This window comes from Rana temporaria, chromosome 9 (assembly GCF_905171775.1).
Source record: "Rana temporaria chromosome 9, aRanTem1.1, whole genome shotgun sequence".
In the NCBI taxonomy this organism is placed as follows: Eukaryota; Metazoa; Chordata; class Amphibia; order Anura; family Ranidae; genus Rana; species Rana temporaria.
The window spans coordinates 114450462-114471639 of record NC_053497.1 but is presented as its reverse complement, the minus strand read 5'-3'; the positions used below and the strand labels follow the sequence as shown (position 1 = coordinate 114471639).

General features: G+C 43.9%; 1 protein-coding gene across 1 annotated transcript in view; it reads left to right on the top strand.

The window, feature by feature from the left end:
* UBAC1 (UBA domain containing 1) overlaps nucleotides 1-21178 on the top strand; it is a 41168-nt gene that overhangs the window by 8073 nt on the left and 11917 nt on the right. The window contains exons 2-5 of the mRNA XM_040324190.1: nucleotides 15818-15938; nucleotides 18065-18138; nucleotides 18729-18836; nucleotides 19338-19440. Of these exons, the coding sequence (XP_040180124.1) occupies nucleotides 15818-15938; nucleotides 18065-18138; nucleotides 18729-18836; nucleotides 19338-19440 (406 nt within the window). The remainder of the gene's footprint in view (nucleotides 1-15817; nucleotides 15939-18064; nucleotides 18139-18728; nucleotides 18837-19337; nucleotides 19441-21178) is intronic.

The window sequence follows — 21178 nt, the reverse complement described above, 5'->3', positions numbered from 1 at the left end:
CCAAGAGACCAGGAAAAGGCTTCGGCCATGATGAACCTTTTACAGGATCTGATTCAACAAGAAGTCATTGTCCAGGTCCCGAAACAGCAAGAGGGTCAGGGGTTTTATTCCCATATATTTCTTGTAAAAAAACCTTCAGGCAAATACCGGTTGATTCTGAATCTAAAGATCCTGAACAGATCAATACGGTACAAACACTTCCGTATGGACACAATTTACTCCATCACAAAACTGTTGTCTCCAGGTTGCTTCATGGCATCCCTGGACCTAAGGGATGCCTATTTACATGTGCCAATAGCACCAGCCTCCCAAAAGTTCCTTCGCCTGGCCATCAATCTGGGAACATCAGTATGGCATCTCCAATTCAGGGCCCTACCATTTGGCCTGTCATCTTCCCCCAGAGTTTTCACAAAGATTATGGCGGAAGCCCTGGAGCCTCTAAAACTGAGGGGGATCTCGGTCGTGCCATACCTGGACGACCTATTATTCTTCGCAGATTCCAGGGATCAGCTTGTGACGAACCTCCAAACGTCAGACTCATCTCAAAAATCTAGGTTGGATTTTGAACTTAGAAAAATCGCATCTAGATCCCTCTCGGGAGATGAGGTTTCTGGGCTACACCCTAAACTCAGTAGTGCAAAAAGTGTTCCTGCCTCAGGAAAAGATAGACAAAATCTTTTCAGCAGTGGGTCAGATCCAGACGAACCTTTCAGTACCAGTCAGAACAGTTATGTCAGTTCTGGGCCTTCTTACAGCTACAATTCCGGCAGTCCAGTGGGCAAGACTGCACTCCAGACCACTTCAGAAAAACATCTTGCAGGTCTGGTCACACCAGGTGCCGTTCGAGAAGCGTTTCAGACTTTCTGCGAAAGTGAAACGAGCACTATGGTGGTGGAGGGACCCTTCCAATCTAACGAAGGGTCTCCCATGGTTTTTTCCCCTGGACAAGCGTCTAACAACCGACGCAAGCTCCTGGGGTTGGGGAGCCCACCTGGAGGGTCAAACCGCTCAAGGCAAGTGGTCAAAAATAGAGGCAAGAAAATCGTCAAATTGGCGAGAATTGAAAGCCATTCATTTGGGTCTGATAGCTTTTCAACAGGAGGTCAAAGGACATCATGTACAGATTCTGTCAGACAATACGACAGCAGTGATCTATGTGCTAAAGCAAGGGGGAACCAGGAGCCAAGGGCTCATGGACTTAGCCAATCAACTTCTGTCATGGGCGGAAATAAATGTGGCCTCCCTATCGGCAGTCCACCTGAAGGGATCACAAAATCTCCTAGCAGATCTGCTAAGCAGAAAAAGAGTGGTGGAAGCAGAATGGAGTCTGAACCAGGAGGTGTTCGATATAATATCGGAGGAATGGGGACATCCCCAAGTGGACCTATTTTCAAGTCAACAAAATGCGAAGGTCCAGGAATTCTTTTCGATTCACAGAATGGATCAGGCAGTGGGGATAGATGCCCTGGCACACCCATGGAATTACCGGCTGTGTTACGCCTTTCCCCCTTTTCCACTAATCCCTCTGGTCCTAAGGAAATTCAGGGAGGAAAACACCAACTTGCTCCTGATCGCTCCTTTTTGGCCAAAAAGGCCTTGGTTTGCAACACTTTTGAACCTGGCCTCAAAACCTCCCTGGAGATTACCATACAGGAAGGATCTATTGACACAGGGCTCTGTGTGCCATCCGGAAGCAAGCAGGCTACATCTAACTGCTTGGTTTCTGAAGAAGACCTTCTAAAATCTAAAGGACTTTCTGATAAAGTAGTTAAAACTCTACTATCAAGTAGAAAAGAGGTAACTAGGTCCATCTACCTCAAGGTATGGAAGAAATTTAACTCTTGGTGTTCTTCCAAAAGTTTCGAAATCAAGAGTACTATTTCAGTTCTGGAATTTCTCCATGAAGGAATGGAGAAAGGTCTAGCCGCCAGCACCCTGAAAACACAGGTAGCGGCTCTCTCAGTTTATCTTGAAAGATCTTTATCCAAAGAAACTTTAATTTCTAGATTTTTTAGGGCTCTGGCTCGAAATAGACCGATAGCCCTCAAAGTTTTCCCTTGTTGGGACTTATATATTGTTTTGCAAGGTCTCACGGGAGCTCCGTTTGAACCTTTACAGAGTGCATCGTTAAAAAGTTTAGTTCTCAAAACAATTTTTTTAGTTGCCATTACATCAGCAAGGAGAATCAGTGAGCTCCAAGCTCTAGCAATTAAGGAACCCTTCCTTAGAGTTTTGCCAGACCGAGTGGTCCTTCAAACGGATCCAGCCTTCCTACCGAAAGTGGCCTCAACTTTCCATCGGTCGCAAGAAATAATTCTACCAACATTTTCCTCAGTTCCGGCTAATGCAGGAGAAGAAGCTTTCCATACACTGGATGTAAGGAGATGTCTGTTACAGTTCCTTTCAGTCACCAAGGAGTTCAGGAAATCAAACGCTCTTTTTGTGGTATTTTCCGGTTCCCGAAAAGGGGAAAAAGCTTCTAAGAGTACGCTCGGTAGGTGGCTTAGACAAGCAATTTCTGAAGCCTATCAAGCAAAAGGAGAAGTTCCTCCTTCTGGGATCGCTGCTCACTCGACAAGGTCAACCGCAGTTTCCTGGGCCGAAAGGGCCGGTGCTACGCCTGATCAGATCTGTAAGGCTGCTACTTGGTCCAGTTTCTCAACTTTTATTCGGCACTACAGGTTGGACTTGCTGTCGGCCGCAGATCAAGCCTTCGGCAGGAAGGTACTGCAGGCAGTAGTCCCACCCTAGGGTAAGTTACTTGGTTATCCTCTCCAAGGTTGTCCTGAAAGGCGATTTGAGAAAGGCCTAGTTAGACTTACCGGTGACGGTATTTCTAAGAGCCTTTCAGGACAACCGCTATTTCCCTCCCTAAATGTGTATAAAAAAGTAAAGTATGTATCTATCATGGTGTTGTGGTTCTCTGTGCTTTGTTTTCCAGTGCCGGAGGCCACACAATAACTGAAGCCATGGTGGAAGAGGAGGGATTTAAAGCCTGTGGGTGTTTCCTACAGAAGAGGCGGAGCTGCGCTCTCTCCAAGGTTGTCCTGAAAGGCTCTTAGAAATACCGTCACCGGTAAGTCTAACTAGGCCTTTTTTGTGCATAAGCATTTTTTTCACAAACCCTCCCATCAGCTCATTTTATCTTCTTTTTTTTTTTTATTATATTTTTTTGCATTTTTGAGCTTTTTCATGCTTTTTCACGTGTTTTTGGGCACTTGAGCATCTTTTTTGTTCAAAAGCTCCTCTCAAAAACATGAGTTTGGGGTTTTTTCGCATGTAAGAGCATATGCCTGTAAACTCCTGAAAAGCCATAGGGCCAGATTCTTAAACAAGATACGACGGCGTATCTCCAGATACACCGTTGTATCTCTAAGTTGCGCTGTCGTATGTATGCGCCTGATTCTTAGAATCAGTTACGCATAGATTTCCCTTAGATCCGACAGGTTACACCATCGTATCGTAAATGCATATTTACGCTGGCCGCTAGGTGGCGCTTCCGTCGAATTCCGTTTTGAGTATGCAAATTAGGTAGATACGCGAATTCCCGAACGTACGCCCGGCCGACGTAGTAAAGTTACGCCGTTTACGTTAGGCTTTTCCCGGTGTATAGTTGCCCCTGCTATATGGTGGCATAAGTGTGGCATAATGTTAAGTATGGCCGTCGTTCCCGCGTCTAAATTTGAAAAAGTTACATCGTTTGCGCAAGTCGTCCGTGAATGGGGCTGGACGTCATTTACGTTCACGTCGAAACCAATGATGTCCTTGCGGCGTACTTTGGAGCAATGCACACTGGGAAATTCCACGGACGGCGCATGCGCTGTTAGGGAAAAACGTCAATCACGTCGGGTCACAGTACATTTACATAAAACATGCCCCCCTGATCCAAATTTGAATTAGGCGGGCTTACGCCGGCCGATTTACGCTACGCCGCCACAACTTACGGAGCAAGTGCTTTGAGAATACAGCACTTGCCCGTGTGAGTTGCGGAGGCGTAACATAAATCAGATACGTTACGCCCGCACAATTTTACGCGGATGTACGAGAATCTGGCCCATAGTCTGCATTGACACATTGGCTAACATGGAGGGGAGTTTCCAGGCAGAAAAAATGAGAGCTCAAAAACCTGCAGGATCCGCTTCCTTGAGATCCTTTGAGGTGCAGCGTGCATGAACTTTTTTGGACTCTTATGCATGTTTTTATTGAGCTGGTTTAAGCCTTCTTGGAGCATAAGCATTCGTTTCTCCAATTTCTTTTTTATTTTTATTTTTTTAGCGTTTTCCGGCTTCTTTGAGCTTTTTTTTTATGCTCTTTGGTGCGATTTGGCACATTTTTGGGCATTTGGGTGTCTTTTCTGCTTGAAAGCTCCTCTGAAGTGCGAGTTTGGTGCGTTATTTTTTTTTCTGCCTGTAAAAGCATATGCCTGTAAACTGAAAAATAGATAGTGTGCATTGACACATTGGCTAACATGGAGGGGAGTTTCCAGGCAGTAAAAATAAGCGCTCAAAAGCCTGTTGTAGCCGCTTCTTTGCGCTTCTGTGAGATTCGGTGTGCATGAGCCCTTAGAGTAATGGCCCCTACACATGATCCGAATATCGTATGAAAAATAGCGTTCGAGGAAGCATTGTACAATAATCGGATCGTTGGTACAGGGCTTCCGTGAGCCGATCATGACAGTTCATCCGATATTATTTTATCGGACATGCACAAAAACTTTTCTCATGCGATTCCTAATCGTACGATTTAGTCAGTACAGTTGCCGTCCGAAAATACAACACAAATACATTACAACACATGACATCACTTCCGTTTTTGTATTTTTTTTCTGTCGTATGAGAGTTTCCGTGACTTTAGTAACCTATTCAATTTCTACTTGCGACTAGTAAGCGAAAAAAGTCGATCTGTCGTCAGATTTTCAGATCGTGTGTACGGGGCATAAGGCAGATTAGAAGAATAAACAGCAAAATTGGCTTTAATTTGTAAACAGAGACAACAATCATTGACCCTTCCTTTATGATTATTCATCTTGTGAATACAAACTAAACAAATGGCTACAAAGATTCTCTCCAGCCAAGTTTTCATACATTAAAACTATGTAGCGTTTTTGTAACAGATTTAGAACCACATGGCTTTCCGGGATGCTGTGTGACCCATTATTATCGGTATTTATATTTAATTTCTCTTTATTTCTCACCGTTCCCGAAGTCTGTGACAAGCATTGGCAAACGGTTAAGTTGGCTCTGTCTGTTCCCCAATACATATAACCCATTACTCCCCGAATGCTCGTATATCACCTTTGTATATTGCAGGTCATGTGGACCTCAATATATAGAGCTGTACGTCTCCAAGCTACAGGTTGACTTTCATGCTGGCCTCCACCTCGGTGTGTGATTACCCTCCCTTTGCTCCCCTGCACTCCATTTACCACCAGGCTTGAAGAGCACTATTGTGTACTTGTGGGTATGGGGGGGGGGGGGGGGGGGGGGAGGGTCAGGCTTCAGTGCATCACATAGGGACAGGGAGAGAGTCCTCAGACCATGATGGACTTGGATCTTACATACTCTTTATTCCCTTTATTGGTGGACAGAGCAGTGGGGGAGGGAAGAGGAGACGGGTATATGCTGTGGCAGGGCTGACTTTAAAGTGAACCCATTACTTTCTACATAGATGAAGCATAATTTCAGTTTAGATATTTTGAGGCGGAAAACCTAAAATTACAGTTAAAAAAAAAAATATATATATATATATATATATATATATATATATATATTGTATTCTGTTTTGACTTTTTAATTTAATATCATTAAAGCGGGAGTTCACCCATACATTTTTTTTACCCTTAGATTGAGGCTCGTTTTGTCTAGGGGAATCAGCTAGTTGTTTTAAAATCCGAGCAGTACTTACCATTGTAGAGAGCGATCTTCTCCACCGCTCCTGGGTATGGTCTTCGGGACTGGGCGTTCCTTCTTGATTGACAGTCTTCCGAAAGGCTTCCGACGGTCGCATCCATCGCGTCACGAGTAGCCGAAAGAAGCCGAACGTCGGTGCGGCTCTATACTGCGCCTGCGCACCGACGTTCGGCTACTTTCGGAAAATCGTGACGCAATGGATGCGACTGTCAGAAACCTTTCGGAAGACTGTCAATCAAAATAGGAACGCCCAGTCCCGCAGCCCATACCCGGAAGCGGCGGAGAAGATCGCTCTGTAAAAAGGTAAGTACAGCTTCGATTTTAAATAAACTAGCCGATTCCCCTTGACTAAATGAGCATCAATCTAAGGTTAAAAATAGCAATTTCCGGGTGAACCTCCACTTTAATATGAATTTGTCGGCCATTTTTGGCACCTTTTTAGCGCAAGAAAAGTTTAATAAAAATGCATCCCTTTTTAAACTTTGTCTTAATACTGGTATACATAGAGTTTTTAAAAAGGCTCCTGCTGCTATCAATCTATCCAATGAGGACCCAAGACAGTGGCTGGAGCTACTGCGCTCATCCCATCGCTGGAACGATCAGGCTCGGGTAAGAAAAAGGGGGGGGGTTCTGGGGGGGGGGTACTACAGCACAAAAGCTTTTTCAATGAATGCAGTAAGGTGAAAAACCGTGAGGGTTTACAACCCCTTTAAATACTTACTTGAGCCCTCTCTTGATCCAGCGCTGTGTCGGTCTGCAGCAGCTCTTCTGCCCCCTCTCCTTTCACAGGAGGCTTGGCAGCAGTGGAAGCCATTGGCAGTGGAGTTTAACCCGCTGTCAGCTGAAAATGAGTCACAGGAGTGCAGAACTTCTGCCTTCTGTAGGAGAAGTACAGACAAAATGGTCATACATCTCCTTTAAAGTGTTAGTAAACCTAAAAATGTTTTTTTACCTTAATACATTGTTTGCATCAAAAGTGTTTTTTTTTGGGGGGGGCTATTCATACTTACCTTGGTTGATGTAGCATCAGACCAATGCTGCATCTGTTCCCCGACGTCTCTGCACTGAGAACCAAACACCACCGATGGCTTGGTTCTCACTCCTCCCCGAGCAAAGCGATGCTGACTGTCACTCCGCATGGCTGAAGTCCACAGAGAACTGACTCCGCTGAAAACGGGTCACAGGCATGCAAATTGAATTGCACTCCTGTGACCCAGAGGAAAAGCCTAAAAAGCTCAGGCTGGACTTCTCCATTTAAGGTAACACACGTGCCCCCCTTCCCTGGGAGAAGAGATGAGCGCTGTGCACGGCTGCATCTATTCTCCCCTTACTTCCTCCTCGCACATCATTCGAGAAGCAGCAGGAGCCATTGGCTGCTGTCAACCAAATGCAGTCAAAAGGCCTAATTCCCGCTGTGTAAGGTCCGGAGAATGCAAACTGTTTCTCCCCATGGCAAGTGGTTGGCTATGGTTGTCCTAAGAAGAAGAGGAGGAGCCAAGATCGCTGGTATGTATAACATGTTTGTTATTTTAATTAAAAAAACAAAATCTGACCTTGGTAACACTTTAAAGCGGATGTGCCACTAAAAAAATATATTAAAAGCCAGCAGCTACAAATACTGCAGCTGCTGACTTTTAATCTAAGGACACTTAGCTGTCCTGGAGTCCAGTGCCGTCCGCAGCAGATGACGAGCGATCGCTCGTCACCCTGCTGCTCCCCCCTCCATCCACGGTGAGGGAACCAGGAAGTGAAGCGCTCCGGCTTCACTGCCCGGTTCCCTACGGCGCATGCGCGAGTCACGCTGCGCCCGCCGATTGGCTCTGGCTGTGTGCTGGGAGCCGAGTGTTCCCAGCATACAACGGGGGACGGACGGGAAGCAAGAAAAAAACCCGTCTTTTGCCCGTATCGTAGGGCCGGAAGTGGGTGCAGATACCTGTCTGTAGACAGGTATCTGCACCCCCCTCCCCCCTGAAAGGTGTCAAATGTGACACCGGAGGGGGGAGGGTGCCGATCAGCGCGACTTCACTTTAGAGTGGAGATCCGCTTTAAAGTGATTTGTAAAGCCTAAAAAAAAAAAAAAAGTTATACTTGCCTCTTCTGTGCAGTTGGTTTTTCATAGAGCATCTCAGATCCTCCTCTTCTCGGGTCCCTCTTTGCTGCTCCTGGCCCCTCCCTCCTATCGAGTGCCCCCAGTCAGCAGCTTCCTATGGGGGCACTGGAGCCGAGTCACAGCTCTGTGTGTCCATTCAGACACAGAGCCCAGACCCTGCCCCCTCTCTCCCCTGATTGGCTGACTGACTTTGATAGCCGTGCTCTGTCGCAGCCAATCAGGAGGAGTGTCCCAGACGCCTTAGACATCGCTGGAGAGAGATGGGGCTCAGGTAAGTAATTAGGGGGTGCTGGGGAGGCTGCCACACAAGTTATTTTTTTATCTTAATGCATCTGCCTTTACAACTCTAAGTTGGGAAACATTAAATTATCCCTTACAGTGGGGCTGGGCCTACACTGCAAAGTAACTGCTCATCTTTTCTTTCCTATCCGATCCTCTGCTCCCCCAGAATATAGTGCTCCCCCATGCTTTGGTGGTGAATTGCCCCTCGGCATCTTTATGTCAGGTGCAGGGCTTTGGACCCTAGTTTGGATTTGCTAACATCTGGAGCATGGTGGAGAAGACACTGTGGGGAACGGTCAAGCAGCACAAAGGATTTAGTAAGTAAACCTTATGTTCTCTCCAGACCTACATGAGCAATTTTTACAGGGAACGGTTCTACTGCAAGGAATCATTTATACGTTTCCCAAAGTTGGGCTTTAAAATCGGGCAGTAAGTTTAAACTTCAAGCATTGTTCAATGGGTATCAGATGTTTTTCAATTTCTAATTAAAATGGAAGGACAAGCATTTGGGTGCGCATGTATGGGCACTGTAAGCATGCAATTATTTATCGCACGCTGGTCAAAGTGCACCCACTCATGTAACAGAAATCTTAAGTCTCTGCCTCTCTCTTCAATATTGGATTTCACATTATTGTTGTGCTCCAAGACACCTGAGCCATCTCGCTGGATACAGAGCTGGGCTGTGTCTCGGCCTATAAGATTTTTCTGAAGGTGGCTTTCAAGCTGACCGCAATATGCATTTTAGTTTTATTTTTTTAATCCATTTCCTTTATTTTTCGTGCAGTTTTGCACCCAGTACAGATTGAGGTTTGCAGCAAAAAGGTTGTTTTTCTCCCTCGCAGTGGTTCTGAGTGTATAATCCAACACCCTTCCATAGATAAAAACCGGTAGAATGGACAGTTGCTTTGTACATTGTAAACTGTAAAATGTACAAAATCGCATTGTAAAATTGGCTTAGATGTTCAATCTCATCCATTCACTGTTTCTCACACACGTTAAATATAATCATCCAGCCCTTATAGTGACCCTGTCAGCCACCTATAAAAATCCAATTGCAGCTTCCCTGCAAAGGCAAAGCATTGTGGCCTGTGCCTCCAATGTTTGCTCAGTTCCAGCACTGCAGCCTCTGTAGGACCCTTTAGCATTTTAACCTTTCAGGAGTGTTTAAAGGGGTTGTAAAGGTTCGTTTTTTATTTTCTAAATTGGTTCCTTTAAGCTAGTGCATTGTTGGTTCACTTACCTTTTCCTTCCATTTCCCTTCTAAATGTTTTTTTTCTTTGTTTGAATTTCTCATTTCCTGTTTCTCCTCAGTAAGCTTTCCACCATCATCCGAGTGGTGGAAAGTCATTTAGAACAGCTTACTGAACACCTTACTGAGGAGAAACAGGAAGTGAGAAATTCAGACAAAGAAAACCAAGAAAAAAAAACATTTAGAAGGGAAATTGAAGGAAAAGGTAAGTGAACCAACAATGCACTAGCTTAAAGGAACCTATTTAGAAAATAAAAAAACAACCTTTACAATCCCTTTAATGCTTGTGTCCCCTGCTGCACAATGTGGTTCCGTCTTCTAGTCCATATATTACTGCTGTGTCCCTATAGTGATGTAGGGGCTACCAGATGGAACCACAGTAAGCAATCGTATGGCACTTCTGAAGGTATTAAATGCTGAGGAGTGCAATGGAGGCTGCAGCACGGGAGAAGGGAGTATACTACATTATACAGCTGCAGTTGGATTTTTTTTAATGCAAACGGGGTCTAATAAATTATATATATATATTTTTTTTTTAAAGCAGAGTTCCACCCTAAGAGCCAGTTCACACAGGGGCGACCTGTCAGGCGACTCAGCCGCCTGACAAGTCGCGGTCCGGAGTAGTCAATGGAACCGTTCTAATAGGAGCGACGCAAGTCACTCCGACTTAAAAAAAAGGTTCCTGTACGACTTTGGGACGACTTGCATTGACTTCAATACAGAAGTCATTTTGCACGTTGCCTCTCAAGTCGCCTTGAGATCGCCTTGCCAAGTCGCCCCCAAAGTTGTGCCGCCTGTGTGTGAACCGGCTCTAAAAATGAACTTTCTATTAACAGCTTGCCTTTAATGTAAAAAAAATGTAAATTTTTTTTTACTCGCTTCTATCTGGCTTTTACTAGCCAGATTTCATAATCTGCCTAGTTCCTAGTCCGCGGTGGTTCAACTTCCTGTCCTAAGAGCCCATTGCCTCCTAGGAAATTATGACACTCATTTCCCAGGCATCTCTGGGCATTACTGGACCTAAAAATCACCCAGAATGCACCTCTCCCTAAAAACCAGGAAGAAAAGGGAACTGGGCTTCACATGCCCACACATATGATGGATATGGCCACAACATGAGCTGGGAGGATATAAGGCAAGTGTTTGCAATGATTTCTGGAAGATTGGGGAGCTATTAATATATTTTAGGGACTATTTAATGTGGTTAATTTTAGCTTCCAAAAAAATAAAATTATGCCCGAAACCCCAATTTAAGGTCTTTAAATGGACAGTATATGAACCCAGTTGTCTGTCGCACGCTTTTTAGTAGTCTCAAGCCCTAAGCTCTCTCAGCCTACGGGAAGGAGCTCTACACACTTGTACACAGCCATACTAAATTTTTAGATGCCCGAGAGTGGCAACGTCATATGATGATGCAGTGTTTCTATTCCATTGAGGGCCTGGATTTGGATGAGGTGTAGCATTACTGTAATGGTAGTCATTTTTCAGTGCTGACTTTCACAGGACTGGTGGATAAAACAAAGAGCATCCCAGGAGCAGTTCTTAGAGGCTGACATCATTGTTTGGCAGTCACTGAAGGCATTTGTGTTACAGAATATTCTACTGTAATGTATGAGACCTCAGGGGAATTATCAAAGAACTACAGTGAGTGCTAATATAACCACCGAGGACTCTTCCATGAGCTCAGTCCTCTTTTCTCACATTTACTTATTTTAATGAAGAGGTGTAAAAAAAAGACACCTTTATTGGCAAGCAAAATGGCTTTTTTTCAAAACTTTAACTATATAAATAACCCTAAATAAACCTGCAATCTATAATTCTTAATTGTATGTTAAAGCGGAGTTCCACCCAAAAGAAGTAACTTCCGCTTCCTCTCCCCCTTCGGTGTCACATTTAGCACCTTGCAGGGGGGAGCAGTTGCCTGTCTAATACAGGTATTTGCTCCCACTGAGAGACACACATGTCCCACAAGACAGCAGTGACTATTCAGAATGCGCAGCACGACTTGCGCAATAGGGAACCAGGCTGTGAAGCCGCAGGGCTTCACTTCTTGATTCCCTTACTAAAGATGCTGGAGCCAAGGGATGGGTTGGCTTCAGGTGAGGACATCGCAGGTGCCCTGGACAGATCAGTGTCCTTAGTATTTGTAGCTGCTGAATTTAACTTTTTATTTTTTTCAGAGGAACTCCGCTTTAAGGGACACAGGATGAAGTAATTCAGGTAGATTGGGTTATACTGCTGCCTTAAGAAGATTGGACATAGGCAAACAAAGCTGTAAGGGCAACCTAGAATAACTCCTTCCACTCCCATCGTGCTACCATTTTTTTTGTGCGTGTCCTAGGAGAATGGATGTCTTCTCTCCTTAAAGAGAAGCTAAACCTTTTCTTGCCTTTTTATCATGATCATTCTTCTAATGATCCCTTTCGGTTTCTTCAAATGCCATGAAAGCTGTACCCAGGTCCCACTAAGAGTAAGAAGCATGGCTGGGCTGTAATGGGTTCTTGAACAGTGGACACGTGTAAACACGCGAGTCAGCTGCAGGGCGCTTTACAGGTCCAGGGATTCAGTGCACTCATCTGGTGGAATCTTGGCCCTAGTGGTTCTATTTTACCAGGATTCAGAAACTCATTAAAGCAGATGGACTGAAAGTGGTATTCAAGGTTGGGTGTTTCTTTATGCATTCTCTACATTAGGGTAAAAAATGCCCCAGTACCTATCTGTGCCCCCAATTCCCTAAAGGCCTGTTTTTTGGCACCAGTCCTCACTGATCTGTGTTACTTCCCAGAATCTCTGGGCACCTGAGACGACAGAGCGATCGGCTCCTGCTGTCTTTAGACAAATTGCAGGGGAAGGTGTTCAATTGAAATCTATGGACCCCAGATGGCAACTGCAAGGCACAGGACTGTGATGGGATCACAGCTGCAGTGGGGGAGATTATACTAGGCTGCCCTTTCAGCTTTGCTTGCCAATGTCCAATCTCCTGTAGACAGCAATATAACCCTCTGTAGGTGAATTACTTAAAGGGGTTGTAAAGGTTTGTTTTTTATTTTCCAAATGGGTTTCTTTAAGCTAGTGCATTGTTGGTTCACTTACCTTTTCCTTCGATTTCCCTTCTAAATGTTTTTTTTCTTTGTCTGAATTTCTCACTTACGGTTTCTCCTCAGTAAACTTGCCACCATCATCCAAGCGGTGGTTAGTCAGCCAGAACAGCTTACTGAGGAGGAACAGGAAGTGAGAAATTCAGACAAAGAAAACAAACAACATTTAGAAGGAAAATCGAGGGAAAAGGTAAGTGAACCAACAATGCACTAGCTTAAAGGAACCTATTTAGAAAATAAAAAACAAACCTTTACAGCCCTTTTAATTGCGTGTCCTTTGTGCACTTTAAAGAACAGGCGTTTTCTGTTAGACTCCACCTACTGTGCAGCTTTCTGACATTATTTTGACATTTATCTGAGATTGTTTTTTTCCCCTTTATTTGCACCACCTAGTGGGGGGGTGTCAGGAGGAGCTAGCACATTACTGCTGTAATGCACACGTCAACAGTGACAAATATATACGTTTTAATGGGACTTTGGAGGCAATGTGTACACTAATCCACACAAATATGTAATATAAAAAACACATTTGGTGGGATACAGTTATATAGGATACCCTTTTAGCAGTCCATAGCTTTAGAACTTATGAGAGCATATCCAGAGTAAGATGGAAGTTGGAACCATTCCCAGGTATTGGACCAACTGGCGCGTTTCAAGTAAATTCCTTCTTCAGCGGTATATTGGGTATGAATATATTGGGCCAGATTCAGGTAGATCCGCGCAATATTTGCGTGGGCAAAGGGCAACGATTTTTGCTCTGCGCCCACGCAAATATTTTGATATCCCCGCGATTCACGGAGCAGTAGCTCCGTAAATTGCGCGGGCGCTATGCTAAATAGCCCGGCGTAAGGGCGCCTAATGTAAATGATCCCGCCGGGGGCGGGAATCATTTAAATTAGGCGCGCTCCCGCGCCGAGCGAACAGCGCATACTCCGTCGGGAAACTTTCCCGACGTGCATTGCGGCAAATGACGTCGCAAGGACGTCATTTGCTTCTAAGTGAACGTGAATGGCGTCCAGCGCCATTCACGAATCACTTACGTAAACGACGTGAAATTTAAATTTCACGAGCGGGAAGGGCGGCTATACTTTAGCATTGGCTGCCCCTGCTATAGCAGGAGCAACCTTGCGCTAAAGTCGCCGTACGGAAACTCTGTACCTTGCGTGCGCAGGGCCCGCGCAACTTTTGTGAATCGGTGGTAGTATGCAATTTGCATACTATACGCCGATCACAATGGCCGCGCCCTCTAGCGGACAACGCAAGAATGCAGCCTGAGATATGAAGGCATAAGGAGGCTTATGTCTGTCATATCCTAGGCTGCAGTCCGCGTAGCGATGTTCCTGAATCAGGGGCATTCGCTACGCGGGAGCAAAACAGCTATTGCGCCGCGCAACCTATGGTTGCGCGGGCGCAATAGCTTCTTGAATCTGGGCCAGTGTGTATAATGTGCAACAAGCCAATAGTATTAAAACAGATTATGTATGGGATGCCTAAAGGACACGTTGTCCATTCCTGGCTTTTTCAAATTTTCTCTTCTATGGCACAACCGCCGATATCCAAAGCTCAGTAATTTACGGGGATTTTATGAATGGAGACGGGGGGGCCATTTGGTATATTGCTTAGCTATTCTCCGGTGCTACTGTTAAGGCACCTGCTAGATTGTTTGATTGGGGAAGAAGAGATATGTCCATTTGCCCTAAACGTAATGTACAGAGGCGACTTTATACACATGATTTGGCATTGCCCAAAACTTGGGGAAGGTTTTACAATTAATTTCTACTTTTGCACAAGTTCCCATTCCTAATGATCTGTTGTGTGTTTACTAGGGGCTCTGGGTGCTGAATTATAGCAACCAAGTATTTTATTTTATGATCATTCGTCTTCTGTATCTAATAAGAAAACAAATTACTGGTACTAGATATTAAATGTCTTGTAATACAGTTGGTAGATTATGTTAACTCTCTCCTGCTGATGAAAAAAGCTTGCCTATCACCATCGTAAGGCGCTGTGTAAATTTGATCTCATATGACAGAGTTGGTTGGGCACCCTCAGATTGGCCCCTCCACGGTTGGTGATGGATGGGCTCCTACAGTTATGAGTGTTAATGGTTTCCGTATTAATAGTGGTAATGTTTCTGTACCCACCAGTTGGGTTTTTATCTGCTCTGAAATGGATTAGGTCCTTATGCTGTGACATAATAAAAATAGAGCTGCTACGTGACTGTATATTTTATTTTTGTATGTCTTGATCTGACCGTATTTGTCCTTATTGGATCTCCTGTGACTCTTATGATATGTGGACTGATATGTACTATTTTGTTCTTCGCTCTTTGGTATTATTAAGGATTTTGGATAAAAACTAAATGTATCTTGTCACTTTTCCATCTACTGCAAATCACTCAGGGCTGACCCCCCAAAAAAAGCACACACTGAGGCCAATGGATCAGCACCCTATAATATTATGGCAGTATATCACCAGGATAGCGGCATCACAACAATCCACCAAATCTGCCTCTTACAGCAACATAGGGTACATAGGTTCTCATACCAGTGAAGCTTTTTAATAAATGCTCATATTTTGACAAGAGAAAAAAAAGTGCATTTTTTTTTTTCTTTACAGGAGCCTGCACAGCCTTACACCCACGATGGAGTGGATTGTCTGGCTCCTGCACACACTGCCTCTGCTCTGTTGCCTGTACCTCTGTGCGGGCTTTCAGTTACTAAGCTAATGGTAGTGTGATTGGACTGCGAGTGTGTTGATCAGCAGGCTCGCTGTCTATTGAAACTACAAGTCTGTCTGCTGTTGTGGCAGACAGGACTTATAATTCATTCATTCACTGATTTCTGTGAATGAATGACAAGGCTGTGCAGACAGAGCCCCATACACCCATACCATTTTCAAATGTGACAGCAGGTACAGGGAGCAGATTCCTGGCCTGCTGTCACATGGAGGGGTGGCTCTGGTGGTGGGACATGGGTGAATGGGGGCACTGTTACATGTACTCTAGATATGGGTGTAACCTTTTCCTAAAAGTGAATTTAGTATTTAAATAAAAAGTAACCAATTCCACATAAATGTGGATTGCAGATTGTTATGCTAGTAAGAATTGTCTTTTAATCATTGTCCTCAGTTAATAATCGGCTGATACATATTTTTCTCTCATTGGCAGTGTGCACACGGAAGCCTAGAAGATCCCAAGGTCTTAACACATCATAAGCTAGTCCATGCCGCTTCAGAGCGAGTCCTGTCTGACACCAAGACCGTTGCAGAAGAAAACCTTCAGGACAGAGGTGATCCATGTGTTGTGAAGTGTTCGGAATTATTGTCAATTGCTATTAAAGTGTAACTAAAGGAAAAACAACACCTGTGGTGTTTCTATTGCTCTTTGTGCCCCGGTTGGGGAGATTCACCCTCTTTGTCCCGTTTTCCAGTTATCATTGAAAGTAAAGGAAAATCCCAAATTTTGGGTTGTCTGTAGAATAGGGATTGAGGGAAAAGCTTCTAATGAGGACACTAGTTCTGGTGACACCCCCAGGATCCCATCACTTTAAAGGGATTTCCTCTCCCCTCTTTGTTTTGACTGGGACAGGAAGTATAGGAAAATCTCCTCTATTGGACAGAGATGGCAAATATAAAAATGAGAGCGATAATATTCCCTCCCCCTTACTCTATCCAAAATGAAAAAAGGAAACCATTTTCCTTTTTAGTTCTATTTTTTCCCCCCAAACAATAAAGCTTCTAGGTGATGTAAGCTGTTGCTGATTTCCTAACAGACATTCAGCAAGGATGCTGATTTCACTGTCTGATGTAAATACAGCCACTTTCCCCCGCAAATCTTGATATGAAATAAAGTCACACAAAATATTCAGCAATTATGTAAAAAGTTAAAACTTTAACCACTGAAGGCAGCTGCTGCCACAACCAAGGTATCCATCTCTTCAGGTGGTGGTCCGGTTAACGATAATGGTGGTCTCTGCGGCGGATACAGATCAGTTATCGGCGGCAGAAGAGAGGCTTACCAGAGCCTTTGGTAGCGGCAGAGGCGATCGGGTCCTTTCCGTGGCAGGGTATGGATACGAGTCAGGGCAAGGTGACCCCACCCATCTCCATACCATAGCAGAAGTGACGTCAAAACGTCACTTCTGCCCATACATCTTAAAGAGCCGTTTTTTTATTTTTGTAATTTTTTTTTTTTTAATGACAAATTTTTTTTTTTTTTTTTTTTTTGCCTAAATATGAGATCTGAGGTCTTTTTGACCACAGATCTCCTATTTAAGAGGGCCTGTCATGCTTTCTTCTATTACAAGGGATGTTTACATTCCTTGTAATAGGAATAAAAGTGACCCAATTTTTTCTTCTTTAAAAACAGTGTAAAAATAAATAAAATCAAGTAAAATAAGAAAAAAATAAACATTTTTTGAAAGTGCCCCGACGCAGAAGCGAGCTCATGCGTGAGTAGTGCCCGCATATGAAAACAGTGTTCAAACCACACATGTAAGGTAACGCCGCGATCGTTGGAGTGAGCAATAATTCTAGCCCTAGACCTCCTCTGTAACTCAAAACATGCAACTTGTAGAATCTTTTAAACGTCGCCTATGGAGATTTTTCTAAGGGTAAAAGTTGACGCCATTCCATGAGCGGGTGCAATTTTTAAGCGTGACATGTTGAGTATTAATTTATTCAGCGTAACATTATCTTTCACAATATAAAAAAGCGATTGGGCTAACTTTACTGTTTTATTTTTTAATTAAAAAAAGTGTTCCCCCCCCCCCCCCCCCCCAAAAAAAGGGCGCTTGTGTGACAAAGTATTGCAATGACCGCCATTTTATTCTCTAGGGTGTTAGAAAAAAAATTGTATATTGTTTGGGAGTTCCAAGTAATTTTCTAGCAAAAAAAATTGTTTTTAACGTCTTAATACCGAGTCTGAAAAACAGGCTCGGTCCTTAAGTGGTTAACCAGTTCAGTACAGGGCACTTTTACCCCCTTCCTGCCCAGGCCTATTTTAAGCTTTCACCTTGTTGTACTTTAAGTGACAATTTTGCGATCAAGCAACACTGTACCCATAAGAAATGTTTATCAATTTTTTTCACACAAATAGAGCTTTCTTTTGGTGGTATTTAATCACCACTGGGATTTTTTATTTATTTTTTGCAACAAAAAAAAAGGCCAAACATTTTTCAATGTTGCAATGTTTCAATTCCAGGCACTTTTACCCCCCTTCTTACTCAGGCAAATTTTCAGCTTTCAGCGCTGTCGCAATTGCGAGGTCATGTAACACTTTACCTAAACTAAATTTTTATCATTTTACTCACACAAATTTTCTTTTGGTGATACATTTTTAAAACCTATTATTGGCTCTAGCTGCTTTATCTGTTGAGGCCAATAGAATGCTAATTTTCCTGTCCTCTCTTTACAGATGTCCTGCTGTTAATTAAAAAGCGGGCACCACCTCCGCCACCCAAGATGGCTGAGGTTTCCGCAGAGGAAAAGGTGGGTCAGTGTCATTTTGCCATTGCTAGGTTAAAGTGGATCTTAACCCTGGGGGAAAAAAAATGAACTCAGCAACCACAAATAAATACTGTGGCTGCTGACTTTTAATAAAGACACTTGCCAGTCAAGGGATCCAGCACTGTCCTCACCCAGGCCACGGCTCTGTTGCCCATAGCTCTGTATGGAGCTGCCATGTTTACTATGGGATAGAGGTTGAGGCTCAGAGGAACTTCCCCTTTTTCATGGAAAATAAATATTTAGAGGCTGTGTGGACTTAAATAGTTCTTCCATGAACAACAACACGTAAATGGTCTAAAATTCTTCTTTTATTACAACAATTGGATAAAACATACACAGTATTTTGCCCAATTAAAGGCACAAAAAACGCTCTCAATTCGATGTATAATTACATAGTAATACCAAAAAGCATATTCTCATGGTCTATTACATGGAGTATATCCATATCGTCTCAACATGTTTTGCGTTAATGTCCACTTCCTCAGGAGTATTTTTAGAGAGTAAACTTATTTATAAAGAGACCATAACAATCATAGTTTCTTAAGAAAACATTCTGTCCTTGTTCTTGACAGCGAAAGCAGGAGCAGAAAGCACCAGACAAGGACGCCATCCTCAAGGCCACTGCTGGTCTACCCGTTCGCAACGCGGACCGTTCAGTTGCTCATCACAACATGAGAGATGTAAGTGCTTGCTTAGAGTGAAACTCTAGTTGCAAACTTTTTTTTGTGTGTTTACTAGTTTTTTCAGTACTGTCTGTGTAAAACCTTTTTCAGACTAAAGGCATTTTTCAGGCATTTTAGCGCTAAAAATGACGCCTGAAAAAAGCCTCCCATGTGACCCTAGTGTGAAAGCCCGAGTGCTTTCACACTGGGGTGGTGCGCCTGCGGGATGTTACAAAAAGTCCTGCAAGCGGCTTCTTTGGGGTGGTGTGGGAGCGCTGTATACAGCGCTCCCACACTACTCCTGCCCATTGGAATGCATGGGCAAAGCTTCGGAAGCGCAGCAACACGGGCAATTTTAACCCTTGCTTCAGCCGCCAGTGGGGGTTAAAAGCGCTCCCAAAGAGCACAGCTAAAACGATGGTAAAGCGCAGTTAAAACTAGCCGCACTTTACCGCTAACGCAGCATGGCCCCCTACAGTAGCCAAACCTAAAATATGTCTTCATCTTGTTCTTCTACAGTTTCAGACAGAGCTACGAAAGATTTTGGTGTCCCTTATTGAAGTTGCGCAAAAGTTGTTGGCTCTGAACCCTGATGCTGTTGAACTCTTTAAAAAGGCAAACGGTGAGTTGAAGGCAATTCAAATGACAAGTTACTCGGTAAACTGCTGTTTTTATTGGCTGGGTTTTGGTCAAATGACTGGGCACTGGTTGTTTGGTCGTACTTATTGCCTTTTTTTATATAGTAAACACTACTCCTTTGGAACCCTTTTATTTTCCACTGTGCTGATCGCTTAAAAGCATTACTCCAGGCAAATATTAAACACATTTAAAACACTTTTTAGCATAATTTTAATATTTTGTAATTTTACATATTTTTAATATATTCTAAATAATAAAAAAAAAAAAAGTGGGTGGAATATATATAGCTCTATCTCTCCCGACCAGAGCTGTCAGGGTTTTTTCCGTGCAATCCAGCAGAGATGGGCTGCAGCTTCTGTCGGTGCCACTTGCCTCCCACTTGCATCTTGCTTCATATGAGCAAACAGGACATGTGGCTGAGCTGTCGAACATATGTGTACACCCAATCCTGTTGCGCTTAATACCTGGTTGAAAGAAAAAAAAAAATTGCCAGCTCCAGTCGGAGACGCTCTGACATTAGTACAGCGTTCTCGCACACTGAGCTGTTGTATTTTGACAGGGGGGTCCCCCCCCCCCCGCCAGAACAATCCGATCAGTCCTCTCCACCATTGGCTGAGGGCACTGATCTGGAGGCGGTCGGCTGCTGCATGCTTGTCAGACATTTGTCGGGTCACCTGTCAGATTGGAGACCATCGATGAGGTGGAAGATGTGGTTCAAAACTGCAATGCTTGCAGCAATTTTTTTTTAAATAAAAGCGTGCTCCTATCATACTTTACAGTGCGGATGATCAAATCTCTCGCTATTGTTTAACTGTCAGTTCTGCTAATAATTTCCAGCAGTCTTCTTTGAGTAGACTGATCGACTGTTGTCCAACAGACAGTGCCCCGGCAGAGTGAATTTCGTCCAGTCCCACAAGAACCAAATGAAACTCGCACAGTGTTTGGCCAGCTTAAGACATATTTGTGGGCCATATCATTTAGGTTACAATTTTTTCTTGGAGTTCTTCTATAAGGGAAAAATTTGTTGCTGCATTTTTATGTGGTTTATTGCTTCTTAAGGCATGACTAGTGGATCTTTGCCTGCTCTTGCCTTGGTGCACTGTGTGCTATTTGTGGTGATTAAAGCTCAGGGATAATTCTGTCCTGGTGTTATTTACAGTAACATTCCAGTATCTCAAGTAACAGAGGACCATCACTAGCGTCTTGCTCGCTATATCCTCTATATTTTGTCTGCTGTACAACTGCTCTGTCACTTGAAGATGACTTTTTATGTTTTTCAAAGACTATATTGACCCCTAAAATATGGCCTTTTAGGAAACTTCTTCATCTGTTGGTTTTTGTGACAATTGCTTTGGCTTGTCTCCTTTCAGGTGACTTATCAACTATTAGACACTTCAGAACTTCTTTGTGATTGTTAACAGGCTTATTAGGAGAGATTGGCAAAATGATAGGCATGTTTAGCTGGGTAGTTGTGCTAAATGAGACATGTGGCTGGCGGCTGCTGCTTTCCCCCAGGACGGATGGTGCTGGCGGCTGCTGCTTTCCCCCAGGGTGGATGGTGCTGGCGGCTGCGGAGTGTCCCTTAGATGGGTATGGCTGGGTGTGGCTGGCGGCTGCTGCTGTCCCCCAGGGCCGGTGTTTCTAAGATGGGTATGGCTGGATGTGGCTGGCAAATGTTGCCCTGGGTTGGCATGGCCTGCTGCTGCGGTTACCCTACGGGG